General features: G+C 41.2%; 1 protein-coding gene across 3 annotated transcripts in view; it reads right to left on the reverse strand.

The window, feature by feature from the left end:
• CSMD1 (CUB and Sushi multiple domains 1) overlaps positions 1-20,194 on the reverse strand; it is a 1,238,710-nt gene that overhangs the window by 199,354 nt on the left and 1,019,162 nt on the right. For all 3 annotated transcript variants that reach the window (XM_089531085.1, XM_089531084.1, XM_089531086.1), the window contains exons 29-30: positions 19,308-19,495; positions 13,789-13,983 (exon numbers count right to left, since the gene is read on the reverse strand). In XM_089531085.1, coding sequence (XP_089387211.1) covers positions 13,789-13,983; positions 19,308-19,495 — 383 coding nt within the window. The remainder of the gene's footprint in view (positions 1-13,788; positions 13,984-19,307; positions 19,496-20,194) is intronic.

A 20,194-nucleotide genomic window follows, 5' to 3' on the forward strand; every position in this document is an offset into this window, starting at 1 on the left:
CAAATTGGAAGAAAGGCCACAACTTTATTAAGCAAACCATTGGAAGGGTTGGCATAAAGCATAAGGTCAGGATCTGAAGATATCAAACAACCCCATGTCTGTCTGATAGCAAAACCTGGTACCCACCAGGCATTGGGATGACCTAGGGGCTAATGAACACCGCTTGACCGCACCACTGCCGTGTGTTCACATATTCTCTAAGCCCCTGGTCACCGGGAGGCGTCCTTGCGTTATGGCCCCCGCAATGGCCATACGCCTGCCCAATTTGCCCCCGGGTCCCTACGGACTCCCAAACCAGAGCTCCGTAGCCCTGGTACCCAACCGTGCAGATCCTGGCCTATGCTGCCGCCACAAAAGCCGTCACCACAACGGCTACCGCCAACCCTGCCAAGAGCGAAATTAGTGCTCGCCGCAGCAGTCCAAGTGCGGACGAACATAAACCGAAAAGGCCTTAGACTTCCATCTCCCAATGCGCATGATATCACGCACCTGCATGCCTGCGCGGGAAGCAGCAGTAGCCGCACCAATGCGGAAAGAATGTCCCCCGAAAGCATCGGCTGGGAGCCCCAAAGCATGTAAAGATTTTTTTTAACACAGCAACAAATTGGTACCTCGTCAAAGGAGTACCATCCATGTGAACAAACAAAAACCTGTCGACCAAAGGCCGAATTTCCCAATAATCCCTCAAGGCTTTAACAGCACAGACAGGAGAACCATGCAAGCGACGCAACTCAACTGTCTGTCCAGCCCCCAGCTGGTCGCACTTGGACCTGCGCACAGTAAGATAAACACCATGTCTCGTGAATGAAATGTCAGAGGCACAAAATGCCCTACCTGACATATCGCTCTTGGACCCAGCCACCAGCTCTCCCAATCTGAATGCCCCAAAAAATGCAACAGTATAAGCAGCAAAAAACAGTTTACATTCAAAATTGGAAGAACAAATAACAGGCAATTGAGAACATAGCTTTGATAACAGTTGATAACAAATCGGCCTGCAAACATCTTTGGCCGCAGCATAAATACGTTTCCAGCCCTCAACAGCCCTTTTTACCAAAAATGATGAGCAAGGATCAACAAATCCACCCGCCTTAGAAAAGAATGTGATCCCGGCAAGATGAATCAACATAGTCTTGGGAGCAATGTTGGAATGTCTGAGCCAAACCAAGAAGCGTAAAACCACATCGGTATGCACCGGCCAAAGAGGCTGCATACCCACTGCAGCATAAAACTCAAACAATTTTTTGATGGCATGTTTATATGTCCAAAGGGTGGACGGTGCAATAGAAGATATCACTCCCTCCATTACTTCAGACATCCAACTTCCCACATGGCAACAGGAAACTGGGTGGGGCACAGGTCGGCCTCTGGAGCCAACTGTCGAAATCGTTGTTCCTGGAAACGAGAAATGGCGTCTGCAATGTTATTTTGTAAACCAGGAATATGGCGGGCTGTGAACGAAATGTTATTGATGAGACAGCATAAAACAAATTTACGAACCAGAGCCATAACTCTCTCAGATTTAGAAGATTGTTTGTTTATGACAGCAACCACGGCCTGGTTATCACACCAGAAACAAACCCGCTTATCTTTAAACTCAGAACACCAAATTTGAATGGCCACCACAATAGGGAATAGCTCCAGGAACGTCAAGTCCCGCAGGACACCAGTTCCATGCCAAGACTCAGGCCATCTCTGTGCGCACCAGTGACCCTGGAAATAGATTCCAAATCCGATGCTCCCTGCCGCATCAGAAAAAACCTGCAATTTGTCACTGAGGCACCACACCCTTTGCCAGATGGCAACACCATTAAAACCTTTTAGAAATTGGAGCCAGATATGAAGATCCAACTTAATGGATTTAGTCACCCTAATATGATGATGCAGCAACCTAGGGCCAGCCAAAGACCTGGCCAGCCTCGCACAAAAAGCTCTGCCCGGCGTAACAACTTTACAGGCGAAATTGAGGTGACCCAGCAAGGATTGTACCTGTTTAAGTCGTAGCTTAACAGAACTCAAAGCATGTTGAATTAGATCACACAGAATAGCAATTTTGTCTATAGGCAAAGCAGATAACCCTTTATGGGAGTCCAATTGAATGCCTAAAAAGGACATGGATGAGGAAGGACCCTCGGTCTTATTTGGAGCCAAAGGAACCCCAATCTCTTGGGCCAAAACTTTAAAGGTGTCTAACAGCTGAGCACACCTGGGGGAATTAGCAGGGCCAACAAAAAAGAAATCATCAAGATAATGGGTCACCAAAGGCGATGAAGCCCTTTTTTTAACTTCCCATTCAAGAAAGGTGCTAAACGACTCAAAGGCCGCACAGCTGATGGAGCAGCCCATCGGCATGGCCTTATCGAAGTACCAGTTACCTTCGAACTGGAAACCTAAAAGATGGAAATCGTCAGGATGGACAGGTAACAACCTAAATGCAGATTGAATGTCACACTTTGCCATGAGAGCACCTTTACCACAAGCCTTAACCAGCCGAACCGCATGGTCAAAGGAGGCATATTTAACAGAACATAGCTCATCAGGAATGGCGTCATTTACAGAGGACCCAGGCGGATAGGAAAGGTGATGAATAATACGAAATTCACCAGGCGCCTTCTTTGGGACGACGCCCAAAGGAGATATATGTAAATTAGGCAACGGTAATTCAGAAAAGGGGCCAGCAACACGTCCAGCCGAAATCTCTTTTTGGATTTTTGTCCTAAGGACATCAGGCATGGACCTGGCAGATAGTAAATTTTTTGGGAAATTATGGGCCAGGGGAGCAGAAACCGGGATTCTGAAACCAAAAGAAAAACCCTTGGCCAGGTAATCGGCAGCCTCCCGATTGGGATAGCTAACCAGCAACTTACAAAGGGCCTCAGGATTTATCGGTGAAAAGGCCTTCGAGAAAACATGAGATGAAGAAGAGGCAACTGAGTTATTTATGGCCCCCTGCAATTCCGGCCTCCAAACCCCCTGATCCATCCTTTTTGCCGGCAGTTGCTGAGGCAGGGCGCCCACCCCGAAAGGGCTGAGGCGCCTGAGAAGGCCGGGCACAAGAAGACTTAGCATGGGGCCCTTTGCAATTCATACAACAATGGTCATATTTACACTGAACACGCGTACAACGTCCAGCATTAAAGTCCCAACATGGCAAAATACGAGAACTCTTTTTTGCAGTGTCCTTTTGGGATCCTTTAAATCTGGCTTGAGTGCCAACTTCTAGCAACCAGATCTCATTATGCAGCAAGTCCCATCGCTCCCGCGAGTTTTGTGATGCATGCTGCCTGAATGCAGCATCATAAGCGATGGCCGCCGCGTCACCCGCGAAGGCCTTTGCACGAAGAACGTTCAACAGATGACTGTCCAGGTGCCAAGCACGCTCCGGGAAGGCCATAGAAACAACGGCCTTAAAGACCGTGAAACCTTCCAGCCAGTTAGCAAAGGTATGATCTGCAGGAGCAACCTTAGACTCGTGCTTGGACTTCTTCGTAGAAGTCACCGCAACTGCTTCTTGACCCTTCAGCTGGAGAAGGGAGAAGACATCAACATAACACCCCCGCAGGATATTCTTCCGGACCTTCCTAGACAAGTGTGCCCCAGGGGGGCGCTCACCCGGAGAGCAAATGGGGTATTCAGCTGCATTAGAATCAACCCACACACCTTGAAGTCCAGGGCGCCAAGCCCTCTTTTTAATGGCCCAGCGAGGCAAACCCGGCACCAAAGCGTGCTCAATCCAAAAACCCTCCCTCCCGATTGGCATAGAAGGATGATCACCACCTTCGGAAGATGGCAGCCGCGCTGCAGCACCATGGGATCTGTGTCTCCTTCTCTTGGCCTTGCGTTTTCGCTTCTTTTCTTTCCGCCGCGAAGACGCAGAAGATGGTCCTCCGTCATCGTCGTCATCGGAAGACGAAGTGGACGAGCTCGACGAAGAAGAACTGGACGAGCTGGACACACAACCCACAGCCGGCTGAGAAGGCAAAACGCCGCTGGCAGCTGTGCTCTGCAACGATTGAGATACTGGAGCAGACGAGCTGGCTACATGATGTCTAAATGGCTGACCAGAGGGAGGGACAGGCGAAGACTCAACAGTAGACCGAGGAGACAAGGTTGCTTGTTGAATCAGCTCTGCAATGGATCTGGACAGAGCATTCAAAGTCTCAGGTGATAGCCCACCAGCCACACTACGTTGAGAAGAAGCCTCTGTGCTCATAGGCAAAGCAGAATGTCTCTGGTCCTGAGATGAGCCTCCACCAAAACCAGCTGACCCTGGTCCGGCGCGGCCTAAAAGGAAGGGAGCAAAGGCAGCGCAGAAGCACACAGCCGTCTGCTCCCTTCCAGCTTGGCTCCTTCCACGCTGGAGCCAAGCGCCGACTGAGGGCCGGAGCCGTCCGCGCGGCCTTAAATAGGCCCCGGCTCCGCCCCCAGATCACCTGATCCGGGAGACTCCTCCTCCAGGGCAGCTAGCCAATGAGCTGCCCTGGAGGACCGGAACTCCCGTACCATAGAGCCCGGCCCCCAGAGCGTCGTGGGGCGGGAGCAGCATACTTCCGCCCCACACACCAATCAGGGGCCGGTGCGAGCCCCAGAGGCATCTGGGGCTTGTAGTTCGCGCCGCATCTAGCGGCAAAGCGGCCTGCCTGCCGAGCCAGGCGGCCGCTTTTTGGATTAGAAAGTGTGGAGAGAGAAAGGTAATTATTTTCATGAATTCCCACTCTTATCTGACCCCCTCTTCACACTGTTGTTGTTGTGTGTCTCCCGGTTAATTTTGACTTATGACAACCCTAAGATGACCCTACAACAGGGTTTTCATGGCAGAATTTGTTCACAGATAGTTTGTCCTTGCCTTGCTCTTCAGCTGAGAGTATGTGACTTGGCTATGGTCACCCATTGAATTTTCATGGCTCAACAAGAAGTTGAACCCTAGTATCCCAGTCTCCTAGTGCAAGACTCAATCCGATACAGCATGCTGGCTTTTCACATTACTTCCAAGCTATTGGTCAGTCCTCTCCTGCACCATCTAGCAGGTCAATAAAACAATATCCACTACATCCAACATAATACACTGTTATAAGAGGTGTTTTTTTAAGCAGTTAATATAAATCACTCAGTGACCCAACCATCAATAATAACAACAAAAACAAATAACATCTAAGTGGAATGTTGACATAAACTACCATTAATAGAACACTGCACAGTACAGGGTCCACTATCAAAAATGCCCCAGCCCCATACTATCATGGAAATGGTGGCTATTGAAGTGATATGATAGGGGAAATCACCAGTGGCCACAAGGTAGGGATGGAAATCTTCACTTATTTCACTGCATCACATTGAAGGATGGATAATTTCAGTAGGTTGCTTTCTCCCTGCTACGTAAGTACGCAAGGTCTTCTGCACAGTTTTTGAAGACCATTCATACTTTGGGACTTCTTTTCCCATCCAATTTGCTTTTGTGTTCTTTCAGATTATTTATGATTTATAGTGACCCTAAAGGCAAGGTTTGTTCAGAGTGTTTACCATTGCCTTCTTCTGAGGCTGAGAGAGTGAGACTTGCCCTAGGTCACCCAGTGGGTTTCCATGGCCAAGTCAGGATTTGAACCCTAGCTCCCAGAGTCCTAGATCAACATTCAGACATTCTCCCCCCCCCCACTATCTTTGGCGCGTTACAGACCACCCATTTAGGGCTGCGGCGGGGAGGAGGAGAAAGGGGCCGCTTGGCCCCTTTCTCCTTTGGTCTGCTGGGCGCAGCCATGTGAAGGCTGCGCCCAGCGGACCAAACCAGGAAGGAGCTCCGAAACGGAGCTCCTTCTTGCTCTAGATGCCCTGGCGCGGAGCGAGGACGTCACTTCCGCCCCGCCCCGTATAGAGGCGGTGTGGTCGTGACGTCCTCATGGCGGCGGCCGTGTGGAACGGCCACCACCATTTTGTGCGTGCTCCGGAAAGGACACCCCTTTTTAACCCTAGCACACGCGGAGCACGTACTAAAGTGCCCGTTTGTAACGGGCCCCTGTTCCAGCTAATTAGTTTGTACAAAAAAGGGGGGGTTGCACAGAAAACATGGTTTGTGAAATGCAACATTTGAGCAAGAAATAGTTTATTTTACACAAAACACGTTTTTTTCTTGTACAAGGTTGTGTTTTTGTTCAGAAAATCACTTAAGCTTTGCATAAAAGAATAATGTATATTAAAAAAAGCACTTTAATGCAAACAGATTTGATGGGGAAAGTCTCACATCACATAATCTTGAAGCTGTTCCCTGCTTTCTCTGCAGGATGTCTTAATGTTTAAGAGGCCATTTGTTTATGAAATCATTTATGAAAATTACCAATAACCCTACTAATAAATGGAAGATAGACATTCCAGTGACACTTTGATGCCAAGAAAAAGTTGTGAAAATGAAGGTTAAGGTGCCCAGGTGAAATCAAATGTAGAATGGTTGAGTTCCTTAGTCTCCCCTTTAAAAAGCTTGTTTTAAAGTGATTCCCAGTGGGAGCTCTCCAGGATTGATTCATAACAATCTGTATCGTGTCTTTTCAGAGGTAAGCTCTATTGACTGCAATTCAGTGTAGGATTGCAGTCTCTGAGCCCTAGTGGTCCCACTTGTAGTAAGAAAATCTACTTTGTTCATTTCAAATGTCCAGATATCTAAACACCCCATCCTCAAGTACCTGTCAATAAAAACCGATTTCTGTTTGCCCAAATTGAGTCCAGCACACTAAATTGTTAGTAGCTGTGAAGTGTGGTAAACTAGGTGGAATATTTTAGTTGGTTGCCATTATAGCTCCCTTTTCAAAAAAATAATACCACCACCAACTTAGCTGTTTCTAGAAATAAGAGACAGAGCTGTGTTAGTCTGGAAGATCAGTATGTAAAGGTATTTTGTAGCACCTTTGAGACTATACTACGATGCTACAACTTCTTTCTCACAGTCTCAAAGGTACTACAAGATATCTTTACATACTGCTGTTTCTAGAAAGTAACTAAGAAACTGATTTTACTTATTTACAAAATCTGAATGAAGCAAGCTGTTGGTCTCTGTGGTAAAAAAACAAAAACTCCCTTCCACCTAAGGCTGATTCAACACCCACATATGGTATTCCTCCACCATTTAGAGAAGCCACTCTCCAATAAAAGCATTTTAAAAATGTTATGCTGCAAAAAAAAAGTGAAACTATACCCTGTTAAGTGACCGTTATATGGTCATGGAGTTATACTGAGGCCAATGTGGTGTCGTATGTTAAGCATTGGACTAAGATTCTGGAGGCCAGCATTCAATTCCCCACTTGGCTATAAAACCCATTGGGTGACCTTGGACAATCACCCACTCTCAGCCTCTGATGAAGATACCTGTCAAGAAAACCTTGTGATAACTTCACCATAAGTCACCATAAGTCACCATAAGTTGGAAACTACTTGAAGGCACACAACAACAACAACAAAGTAGTTATACCTTCATTGCTGGAAGAAGAATGAATTATAGATTACTAGTTACTGCCAAATTCTGGCACCAGTAAATTGTTTAGTGCTTAGTTTAATGATGTTACATAGGCCACTTTTGGTGACATTATTATTATTATTATTATTATTATTATTATTATTATTAAGCTTTATTTCTAAAGCGCTGTAATTATACACATGACAAAGGGGGGCCAAGTAGAGATTTACAATGTTATAAGAAGCAAGGATGAAAGGATTTGGTGTAGACATTTTAAGACAGTTCAGTGTAGAGTAGCAATCAGTATAGTTTCTGGCACAGAACTGGTGTTTGCAAAAGCAAACAGACAAACAAACTCAAAGCAACTTGTTCTTGACAAGACTGGCTGTCATGATGTCATGCAGAGAATCACTGACGCCCTTATTATATCTTGCCTCCAGCCTGAGAACAAAACAAAGTATACCTTCCCCCCTCTCTGGTCTAACAATTCTCACAAAATGTTTCATTGAAAAGTGAATGTTTTGTCCCTGTCTGAAACAAAGCAAAAAGAGAACTGGATGGATAATCAAAAGGCAGAACCCTATCCAATGCTTCTAATTTTTAAAGTCCATGCTAAAGGACATAAATCATGACGTAGCAATGAACTTTGCACAAGTTGTGCAATGTGTGCAAAATCTGTTTTCATAGGTGTGAAAAATCTCACCAACAACAGCAAAGACATTGAATAGGGAACAAGGGGAAAATGCATTTTCTCATTCTTGTGCACATTCTTGCTCGAGAGAAACACAAGCAAGGATTTATATCCCTAGTCTGCACACACAAACACTCCTTTGGAAACTGGGTAATTTTGTACATAGGGTATATATAATACATAGGATTCAGCAAAATGTGTGATTTCACAGCAGTACATGGGATGACACAAGCAAGGAATTATATTTCTAGTCTGCATATGCAAACATTCCTTTAGAAATTGAGTAATTTTGTATACAGGATACATATAATACCCAAAACTTAGCAAAACATAAGAATTCACAGCAATATCAGAATTTTCATTGGCATCACAAAACATCCCAGAACTCACACAGGACAAGCTTTAAAAATAATCCTGGTGTGTGAGGGCAAAGAAAATGATGCCACTAAACTATTAATGTGTTTGCAACCATAGAACTTTAGATGGTTAAAAATGGTGTAGCTGGAAGAGTGGTAGTCATAGGAAGGAATATATCAGAAAATGAGAAGAGGGATATAAGAAAGGATATGTTATGATCTGAACACAGTGTCAAAAGTAAAATTAATCCATTTAGGCAAACACATATAATGTAATAATGAAAAAAATTATGTTTGAGATTGTAACAATAAAGGAAGTAGATTGGATCTGGAACTTGAAAGCGTGAGCACATTTCCTTTATGAATAAATATTAACCCCATTCCAATGACTCCTGATAAAAGTTAGAAATCAGGAAAGAAGGCACTAGATTTGTGCTGAGAAAAAATGGAGGGAGAAGAAGGAAACAAAGGGTAGGGATCAACAAGGGTTGTTTTCACAATGTCGGGTATTCAAAGACTGGAATCTGCCAAGACCTTGTTTTGAAACCAGTACTTACTTTTAATTGATATACAATCAAGAATGCCTAGTGAAGTAGCCTAGTTTGCAGATGACACTTAATTATTCATGATGCTACAATCCCAAACAGACTGGAGAGCTCTAGAAGTATATTTCATAACCATGGGTGACTAAGTAATAGAATGGCAGATGAGATGCAACATAAGTGCAAAGTGATGCACTTGAAATAGACATACAGCCTTTGATGGGGTCTAAATTGGCTGTCACTACTCAAAAAAGAGATCTTTAGGTCACAGTAGGAAGCTCACTGAAAACTTCAGTGAGTGTGATGTAGTAGCAAAAATGAAAATTCAAGGTTAGAATGATTTGAAAAGAGTCTTGAAATAAAACACAGTGCTGCAATGTAAATGGGTGAGCCAGTGTGATACAGTGGTTTGAATGCTGGGCTAAGACTAAGACCAGGGTTCAGATCCACATTAAACCAAGGAAACATCCTGGTTGACCTTGGCCAAGTCACACTCTCTGTCTCACAGGAAGACAATGGCAAACCCCCTTTCAATAAATATTGCCAAGAAAACACATTAGGGTCACCATAGGTTGGAAATGAATGGGAAGGTGCACAACCGAAAAACAGCAACAACAACAAACAAATCTTATAAATACAAAGCATTTGCACATTTAGCATGTAATGCATACTTCTGGTCATCAGTTCTCAACAAAGATGGAGTGTTATAGAAAGCCAATCAAAATGATCATCCAATTAAAACAGTTGTTCTGTTAGGAAATACTAAGATGCTAGATAACTTTACTGAAAAAGAAATGACTATAAGGCACATGTTCGGAATTTGGAAGTGGACCTCTCTCTCTCTCTCTCTGTCTTTCCCCATCTTTCAAAACAGAGTCATCCGCTGAACTTAATTGACAGAAGTATCATAGTAAACAAAGTAAATAATTTCCTCATATAATTTATAATTAATTTATGGAGTTATTTACCACAAGATGTGATGGTAACATTTAGTTTATATGTTGTTCTTTGTTTTTAAAATAGATTAGTCAGATTTGAGGAAGATGGTCATGTCAATAATTATTAACTTTAATAATAAAGAATTGAATGTCCATATCCAGGATACTTCTCACTGCCAAATGTTAAGTACTAATTACACAGTGCAGCTAATTCTAACATGTTATTTTTGTGTAATGCACAGCCACACCTGTCTGGTAAGAGTTGACAGCATGCAAGACTAGCTGCATCTTTGCTCTTTATCAAGAGAGGAGATCCTTGCAGAGGGTAATATTTCAGTGGCAAACCCTAAAACTAAATTATGCTTCCTCCTGCTCCCTCTGTTTTACCTCTTCACATGAGGTGCTTGGAGGTTGCATACAACATATAATGATGGCACTGCTGCTTGGTAGACTGCTTATCTGTATAGATAAGGAAAGTATGGGGGGGGGGGGGAGGTATGACTAAATATATCACAGCCTCTCAGAGGACAATCAAAAGACACCACTTGGGGCCAAATGAGATGAAATATTGGAGGATCTGTGAGTGAATTCCCTACTGTTTACATCCAGGCTACTGCTATTATTGGTGTTGCTGCTGCTGTTGTTCAAACAGAACTACTTATATCTCCAGCAGATATCAGCGATGAGGGTGACAGAGATCAATGAGATGTCATGGAGAAAATTAAATATCCCTACAGGGCTACTTCCTTGACCTCTTTCAAAACACAGATCTGGCTCCTACATACCATTTTTTTAATGAAACATAGACCTACGGCTGTTCAGAATTACAGCTGCACAAATGGCTTAATTGGGCACCACTTAGCTTCATTTTGTTCCCATTGCCCTGCAAAAATAAAAAATACAAACTCTTGTTTGTCTGAAGAACTTGTCTTTGAACGAATGTGCATATTTTTTTTGTCCTCAAAAGCTGAAACTCATTGTATCCTAAGGGATTTGAGATCACAAAAGGCTTTGTGCATAGAGAAGGTGGTAAAAACATTCCTAGATTTTTCTTCAACAGCACTAAGAAAATAATCATTTAAGCTGAAATCTACAGCACAGTTCACACAACTGCCATAGCTGCGAAAGTAACATCCTGACACATAATGGTGTGCCAGACAGCAATTTGTATGCAGTAGGATTGCTGTGGCAATATGTATAATGTGTGCTAATGCCATACTGGAGAGGCCTTTGGAAGTGTTTTTTACAGAGGAGATCCCAGTTGCAGTTATTTGGATCCAAGATTATCTACACATCCTTCAAATTCCTAATTAGTCTCTATAAAGGTTTGTAATATGTCCCATACCATGACGTGACTATCTTTCTGATTCAAGCAAGGTTTCCAAAAATGTACTATTCCATCAATACCTCTTCTACAGATTTGTTTACTAATCTGCTTTCAAAACTGACTTAGAAATGACTACTGAGCTATACATATATGACTAGAAAGATATGCCTATCTTCACAGTTATATATGCAAATCAAGACAACAGTATTTATTGCAGAACACCGCTTAGTCAGATTGAAAATAAGAAAGTTTTTTTTAATCTAAGCTTTTAATTCACTTGTCTGAAGCACAGAAATATAGTTGTTAGTGGTGTGTGTATGTTTCTTCAAGTTACTTGTCAATTTATGGTGATCCCCATAGATTTCATAGGGTTTTCTGAGGCAAGCAGTAGTCTGGGGTGGTTTGCCAGGTCTCTTCTGGGAAATAAAACTTACAGCACCTAGTATTCCTTGATGGTCTTCCATCCTAACCAATATTGGTTTCCAAGTCCAGATGGGATCTGAAGCTTTTAGAGTATTTAGAACTCTTAGCAATAGATATCTATCTTAGCAATATATATCTATCTTAGCAATAGATATCTAGAGATATCTACCATTTGTCAGATATCTTTCATCTAGACAAGGCTCAATTCCTGAACTGAATCTGATTGTGTCACTCTCCTGCTGAAAAGTTATGTTTATGAGTGGGAAGCAAGTAAGGGGAGAGCTATTTTTGCCCTGCCTTCCCTGGATAAATCTAAGTCTCTGGAGCACATTGCTGTATATCTCTGTGTTTGTGCATCCACAGTACCTGCTGAAGAACAGGGAGTCAAAGAAAATCAGTCCTCTCTATTCATGGAAACCTCCACTGGTTCAAAGCACCTTTCAAACTTCTGAGGAAATCTGACTGGATAAAATTGGTAGTGCATTTCCCTTTGCACTTTAAATGTCAACTCATTCAAAATCCAAAACCTTTCATTGAAAAAATATCAAGAATAATCATAGTTCAAGAATTGCAAATTAGCAACATATTTCATATATTACTTTTGTGAAGTAATTTATTCCTATTCTGGAGGCTGCTAGACCCGGTTTTCAACTTTTTTCTATATGAAATGACCAATCAAGACATAAATAAATCACACAATGAAGTTATCTGCCACCTGTAAGAAATTGGGTTGTGTTCTCTTATTAAAAAGAAATGATCTTTGGAATAGCGGTATATAAATAAAACAAATTATTATTATTATTAAAAAGGATAGCTGTACTATTTATTCTGTAAAATGAGACCCCATTCTTTTCATGAAACAGATTTTTGTCACATTTGGGCACATTTGGTGATTTATGTCTACATAGGGACCCCCCTTTGAGTATGGAGTGTATCAAGTGCACAGAGAAGGGTATTCTCTTGTCAAACCTCCCATCCCCCCAAATTTCCCATTGCCCAGCAGCTGTGATGCTCCAGCATGGGCTGGTGCTGCTCCTTCCTACCAGAGGAAAGATCCCAACTTTGCCTAATTGTGAGGAAGGCAATTAAGCACATTAAAATCTGGATGTTCTGAGCTCCTTAGGAAAGAAAAAGTGGCTGTAGTCCATTCCTAAGGAGCTCACCTCATGCCACCCCCCCCCCCTCCTGCAATTGAGTTGAGACCTCCTGATCCTTTATGGCTGAGTGTCCTTCCCCACTAAGAAGTGACAGAAGCTGAGGCCACTCCCAAGGCTTGGCAACTGCCGGGCCATATGAAGATGTGGAACTGTACCTGTAGAGCTGCACATATGAGTTGGAACTTAGCCTTTATATTATTCTGTTTTTGTTCTTTTATAAATGGCATCTCAAACTTTGGAAATACTAGATTATAAATGTGGTCTTGTTCATGGTTAATAGCAATAGCAATAGCACTTACATTTCTATACACTTTATAGTTGTAAGCACTCTCTAAGCAATTTACAATGTGTTATCCAATTGCCCTCAAAAAGCTGGGTACTCATTTTGCATACTCATTTTGCATCCTATGAAAGGATGGAAGGTTGAGTCAACTTGGAACATTGCTGGATTAAAACTCACAATGTTTTGGCCACAGTACTGGCATTAAACCACTATGCCACCAGGGCTCCAGGTTGCTTAAGGTTCCACAAAAGCAAATCTTGTGTATTTTTGCACATCTGTAGATATAACTGTGTAAAGAAGATTCCTGGTTTCTACAGGTTGCTGACCAGAAGGATTTTGCTGCAGGTTGTGTGTACACTGAAAACTTCAATAAATTTTGCCATCCAAGACCTTGGGAAAATTTCACAAAGCCATCACTTCACTCAGTTTCCTGCCAGTCCCAGTTCCAAATTCCCATTGCAGCTTAACTGCTCCTACAATAGCTGTCCCTCTTGTACTAGCTAACATATCAGGAAATGGGAACTATGAACCATACAAAAGTTCAAGGAGTCTTTCAACTGCATTTTGAATAAAATTTTGTAACATGCTGAGGCAAAAAAAAGAAAAAGAATCTTTTTCATATCCAGTACATACCATTACAAGATGGTAAAACTCTGTTCCATGCAGGTTTTCCATCAACACCGATCACACAAGTGATAGTGGAAGGGTCAATAATTTTGTATCCAGAATCACACTGATAAGTGATACTTGATCCAAGTTTAAAGTCTGCTCCAATTCTTGTTCCATTCATTATGTTGCCAGGGTCAAAACATGCTTCTCGTGGTTTTTCTGATTAAAAAGAGAAACAATTCAGTTCAGGGACACCACTCCACAATCACTCAAAGAATAAAATGTAGGAATTAGGCTGATATAATAATAATTGCTTTCCACCACATTACTATTATCACTTCCTCAAATACTGGCAAAGTGAAAATGCATGTGAGGAGGAAAGGGCTGTTCTTCCAGCATTCAACCCAGAGTTGACATTACACCAACCCCTTGGAATTCCATTTTGAAGTCTTGTGAGATTTTGCGGTCTCATGGTACTTCCTAGTCTCATGACAGGAGATGTTCCATGGGCATATGTAAGATCAGGATATCATTTTAGAAGCCCCCTTTGCTTCAGTATGGCGAAGCCTACTCACCTTCCTTTCACAGTAGTATGGGCTTATGCAAGTCATCTGGAGTGGAGATGAGCAGGATTTTGAGGGATCATTACTGACTGACTTTTTGCAATAGCATTTTTTTCACCTACTCCACATCATTGCTTACTTGATATGACTATTTCTTTGTGTCACATCTGGCATGATGTTGGGTCTAGGAGTAAGGGAACACAGGTATGTATGCCGAGGCAATATTTTGGTAAAGTTTTGCTGTCATTGCCCACCAACAATTAACCAGTAAGTTTGAGGTGTAGGCAATGTATCTGGTAGGCTTTTCTCTTTTATAAACTTGAGGGAGTAAGGCCAAGAGCCAAATCTGCTTGCATTCAAACTAGACCATGATAAACTTGCCACAGACATTATTCTGGCATGGGCTTACGTCTCTTTTTCTGAGTCATGTATTTCGAGTTTCACCAATCTCACATTTAATGTGGTTCATTGCCAACTTGGCTGATTTTCAACAAAAATATGGGGCACATTTGAATTCAATAGTTATCTTGCATCTTCCTTCTATGGTTGGGGGAGTGTTGGCACAAAAAGATAGGAAGGGATCTCTACTAATGAGACCACTACCATTAAAAGTACCATTAAAATTAAAAGTTGGGTGTCTGAAGCAATCCTGCCGCTTGCCTGCCCAACAGACCAGCAGTGACCCAATGCCCACAAAAACTGTTTCTCACACTGTCCCAGTGGCTTCAAAATGCAGCACAGAATGGTAACGCATGACTTGCATGATTCTTCTGAGAAGAAGGTGAGGGATAGTTTATCACATACAAGGGCTCCCGTCATGCTCTTGTCACCCAAATGTCACTTGGTGGGATTGCGCCTGGCACTGTTAAAGAGGAACACTTCCGTTTTCGTCATGGAAGTGTTCTCGTAATTGTTAGGAAAAGGGACCTTTTTAACTGAATTGATGAATTGTTATTTTAGAGAACTAATAGGAATGTCGCTTAATTCAGTATTAGTGCTTTAATGATTGTATTTTGTATTATTGTATCATTTTGACTGATGCAATCCTGCCTCGATCCTTGGGAGAGGTGGAAAATATAAATAAACTTTATTATTATTATTGATTTGATCCGTTATTTAAAAAGGGCCTTTTTTCTAACAATTACGCTGATGCTTCCATGATGAAAACAGGAGGTTCCCATCACAGTTTGGTGACGTTTGGGCGACAGGAGCCCTTGCGTGTGATAAACTCCATAGAAATATGGAAGCTACGCAAGCTACTTTGGTACATGAACTGTGAGTTTGCAAATTGAAGCAAGGAAAGGGAAAAGATGTGCAGCAGAATCCTGGATGACCTTTACATACTATGTAGCACTGTAATATGTTACTGTGTAGTGGATTCCAGCCAGATCACACACACACACACACACACACTCTTACTGTGAATGTCACTGAAACCCCACTTATTGTTAAATAGTCACTGAGATTGATGGGAGTCCATTCTCTTGTTGATCAACAAGTGGCTGCCTGATGTTCTCACTCCCTCTCATAAGGGATTTCCTGTGCAACAGGATGAAGCAAGACTGCTGTCAGGCAAGCATTTCTCAATCAAAAGGGGAATGGACCCACATTGATCCCAGTGGCTGTGTAATGCTAAGTGAGGTTTCAGTGACTTTCACAGTCCATGTGTAACGGTAAAGGTAGTCCCTTGACATGAATGTCTAGTTGTAACTGACTGTAGGGAGTGGTGCTCATCTCTGTTTCTAAGCCAAAGAGCCAGTGTTGTCCAAGGACTGCTCTGGTGTTCATGTGGCCAGCATGACTGCACCGAACACTGTTACCTTCACACAGAAGTGGTATCTATTTATCTACTTGGATTTGCATGCTTTCCAACATTCCCTATGTAAACCATAGTTTAGTTTAGCCCCTAGTTTAGAGGCTACATAAGGGTCACCAATACATAGCAGTAACAAATGCATAACTGTAAGTTACATATTCATCTGCCCAACAGATTTCAGCTAAAGTGAATTTGTCTAACAAGGTACCATTCAGGTAACTTTAAGCATGTTTCAAGGGTTTTGCATCATATTTAACTAAAACTATAAAGAAATATTTATTTAGATTATTTTTTCAATGTTATACTGATAAAGCAATTATTTGAAGCACATATGCTTTGGCTTTGTTCCCTTCCCCTTCCTTTCTTTGCTTACATTGCTCACGTATATTGGGACAACTGGGAGGGGGATTGCAAAGAAACAGGTCTAGCATCTTTCCTGCAGAGAGGGAAAAAGCCTTTATAATTTAGATGCAAATCTGAGCAAAGAAAAAGAGCCAATGAGACAAAAGAAATCTGTGTGTTCACTATAAATTTATAGAGAAATAATGCAAAAGATATTATGCAAATGCATATTTTCTTACTGGCCAGGGTCAACTTTCTGATAAAATAGAAAGATTCTCATTTTATATCTCTTTGAGAAATGAACAACATGTATGCAAATCAGTCTTGATATAACCTATACCCAAACTGTGTGCAATTGGTGTGTATTAGATAGACATACACTGTTTTTTTCTATTTAACTTGTCCGAGACATTCCATTTCAGAAATTCCTTCAACAACAGCAAACACACACACCCTTTAAGTTAGCACAAAAATGATGTAGGAATGAACCATATAAACAAACTTAAAGAAAGCATTCTTTACTGAAGCATACATATTTCCAAAATTTCAGTCCCCCCCACACCTTAAGTTAATATTAAAATATATGAAAAACAATATGGAAGACGGTACAGAATGCTGCAAAAGGAAAGGGAATCCAAAGAAAACTTTCCCATTTCCACTGGTGGGAACATCTACTGGATTTAACTGCTATTTGTTGGTCCCTCATATCAAAGAGAGGAGCCCTTCCATCCACAGAATGGCAAGTCTGGATTCCAACCAAGGTATCAAAAATGTATTCCATCAAAAAGTAAGCAGTAAGTATAAACAGATAATTTAATTTGATTCACAATCTCTGCAGCTCAGAAATAAAATAGTGCTTGTGTAATGAATGCCCAGATAGTTTGTAGGTACAGGACTCTACCGGAAGAGAAGGAAATGGGAGCTTAGAAAAGATGAGGAACTTAAAATATATAGGGAGCTTAGATGAATCTACAGACAGGGAAGGTGGGAGTTTAGAACAGATGAGTGGCCCATGCTTCTTTCTGCCTCTACTACTATTTGCTCTGTTTGATATTAAATATCTTGAAGTTAGCTTTGTGATTCACTGCACTCAAAATCAGATCCATTTCTTAATCTATAGATTTTGCAGTGCTTTCCTATCCTATACCTAACTTCTTCATTAGTTTCTATCTGGATTAGGGAACTTTGAGACTTCAGAAGTTTAACTCCATCAGCTTAACCCAGCATAGCCACTGCCAGGAATAATGAGAACTATAGCACAATAACACCTTGAAGATCCTGCTTCACTGACCTATATGACATTTCTGACCCCAATGAGCTGATTTGTTCTGCCTGTTTAATAATTAAAGCTCAGTGATTATATGCAACAACATTTGAATATCTTTTGTTCAGTCTAAGTGTAATTGTAGATACTGTGGAAATATAACAGAATGTATGAACATTTCTTGTTGAGTCTCCAATTAAATTAGTGTAAAATTTACCAGAAGGCTATATTTTGTAATTGGTTTGAAAGAGGGCCCCATCAATCTGAAATGTATGTGTGTGTGTCAACTGACTTCAAGTCAACGTTGGCTCATGGCTACCCTGTGAATAAGACACCTCCAAGTTCCTCTATCCTTAACCACTCTGCTCAGGTCCTGCAGGCTCAGAGCTGTGGCCTCCGTCACTGAGTCTATCCATCTGGTATTTGGTCTTTCTCTCTTTCTACTGACTTCCACCTTTCGTAGCATTATTATCTTTTCTAGTGTGTCCTGCCTTCTCATGATATAACCAAAGTATAACTGGCTCCATTTAGTTATCTTGGCTTCCAGGAAGATATCAAGTTTGATGTTCTAAGACCCATTTGCTTGCTTTTTTGGCCATCCATAGTATTCTCAGCTCTTCTCCAGCACCACATCTCAAATGAGTTTAATTTAGGTCTATCTGCTTTCTTGGACTGACTGTGGACTTTTCAGCTCTCACACGCATACATGGTGATGGGAGATACAATGGCCTGGATGATACTAACTTTGGTGTTCAGTTTTATAACTTTGTACTTTAAAATCTTTTCTAGCTGCCCTTCCCAATTGTAGTCTTCTGTTGTTGTTGTTTTTAACTGCAATCCCTGTTCTGATCAATGTTTCAGCCATTATTTTGCTTAAATATTTCAGTTCCCTCAGTAACTCTAGTGCTAATCATCCAATCTGCCATTGAAACATCCATGCCATCAGAATGACAAAGTCACTTCTGTGGACAACTGGCTGACTCCCCACTGAAAGCAAGGCAAACAATTGCCAAACCTAATTACAGAAACGTATAAACTAGTTCTGAATTAGAAACTAGAGAAATGAAACCTAAACAGTGGGGAGTAAACAAAATGAAGATTTTATTGTTATCATTTTTTTTATTTGTACCCCAGTTTTCCCTTCTGGTTTTTACTAACTGGTAGGAAAGAATTTCAATAGAAGTTGTATGGACATGTTTTGTAGTTTGTGTAAATACCTTTCCACCATAAACTTGCAAAATACAATCGCACAATCCAAAAGATCTGACTACAAATGATAATGATGATGATTGATGATGATATTTGGATATAATGTGAATAACTCTTGTGATGATGGCCATCCTGATGATCTTGTTACAGAAGGGTGGCATGCATGAGGGAGTGACACCACAGGTATTCTAAAACCACAGAGGATTCTGAAGTAAATGAAACGAACTGTATATATTTATAACTAGTTTTGTCATCAAAACAGTCTTTGATTATATGTCAGCTATAAACAAAGAAGGAAAGTTGACTGTGTTTTCATTTTATGTGATTATACATATTATATTAAATTTACCTTTATATTCAATGGCAAATCCTGACATGCCAACGGAAGCATCACTACGAAATGCCAGAAAAAGGCTATTGCCACTACTCTCTATTCTTTCAGGTGCCTGGGAGCCTTGAAAACTGCCAATTAGAGGGCTGTTGGAATCTTCTCCTTCATAAATATGCAAAAAATCATAACTGGGTTCCATGTTGAAACTGAAAAAGAAGACCAAGAAAATAACATTTCTCTGTTTGAGGAAAAAAAAGAAAATGTTAATGACATCAGTGTTCCATCACTATTTATCTTTTTAATATTTGTGATGTGTCTTAAAGGCTCCTTTTATCCTACATCCTGAAATACTGATATATTGTAAAATTTAACTTATTATTCTTAAATTTATTTCCAAATGCCACACTATGATGTATTTATTATTTGTTTGCTTTCTGCTTTTCTGCCCCTTCCTTAATATGTGTTAAAGGATGATTTTGAATACATTCAAACTTCTAATGTCCTCAGTTATTTTTGGAGCAAAATAATTCCAGGTGTTGCATATGCTAAATCCAATTACATTTATTTCAAAATGAGTATAGAAAAGTGCCTGGCAGAGATTGTTCCTCCTGTGTATTTTCTGGACTAGATTTGCAGATACTATTTGTGTTTCTGAGGGTTCACAAGTCAGGAATCAGATTACATCCATCAGGTGAAGCATCTGGAGAATGCCAAAGAGATCTGATAAGAATCTCCAGATGATTCATTTGATGGGCATAAATTTATAAGTTTAGCTATAGCTTTAAGCTATTATCTTAAATTTGTATTTTTAGCCATCAGTATATTTTCACTACACAGATATAGTATTTTGCTACCACTGTAATCACTATACCTTCATCCTCCAGATTCCTGAGATTTCTTTTTTT

Source organism: Sceloporus occidentalis, unplaced genomic scaffold (genome assembly GCF_023333645.1).
Source record: "Sceloporus occidentalis isolate IW3139 unplaced genomic scaffold, rSceOcc1.0.p SCAF_6, whole genome shotgun sequence".
Classification (NCBI taxonomy): domain Eukaryota; kingdom Metazoa; phylum Chordata; class Lepidosauria; order Squamata; family Phrynosomatidae; genus Sceloporus; species Sceloporus occidentalis.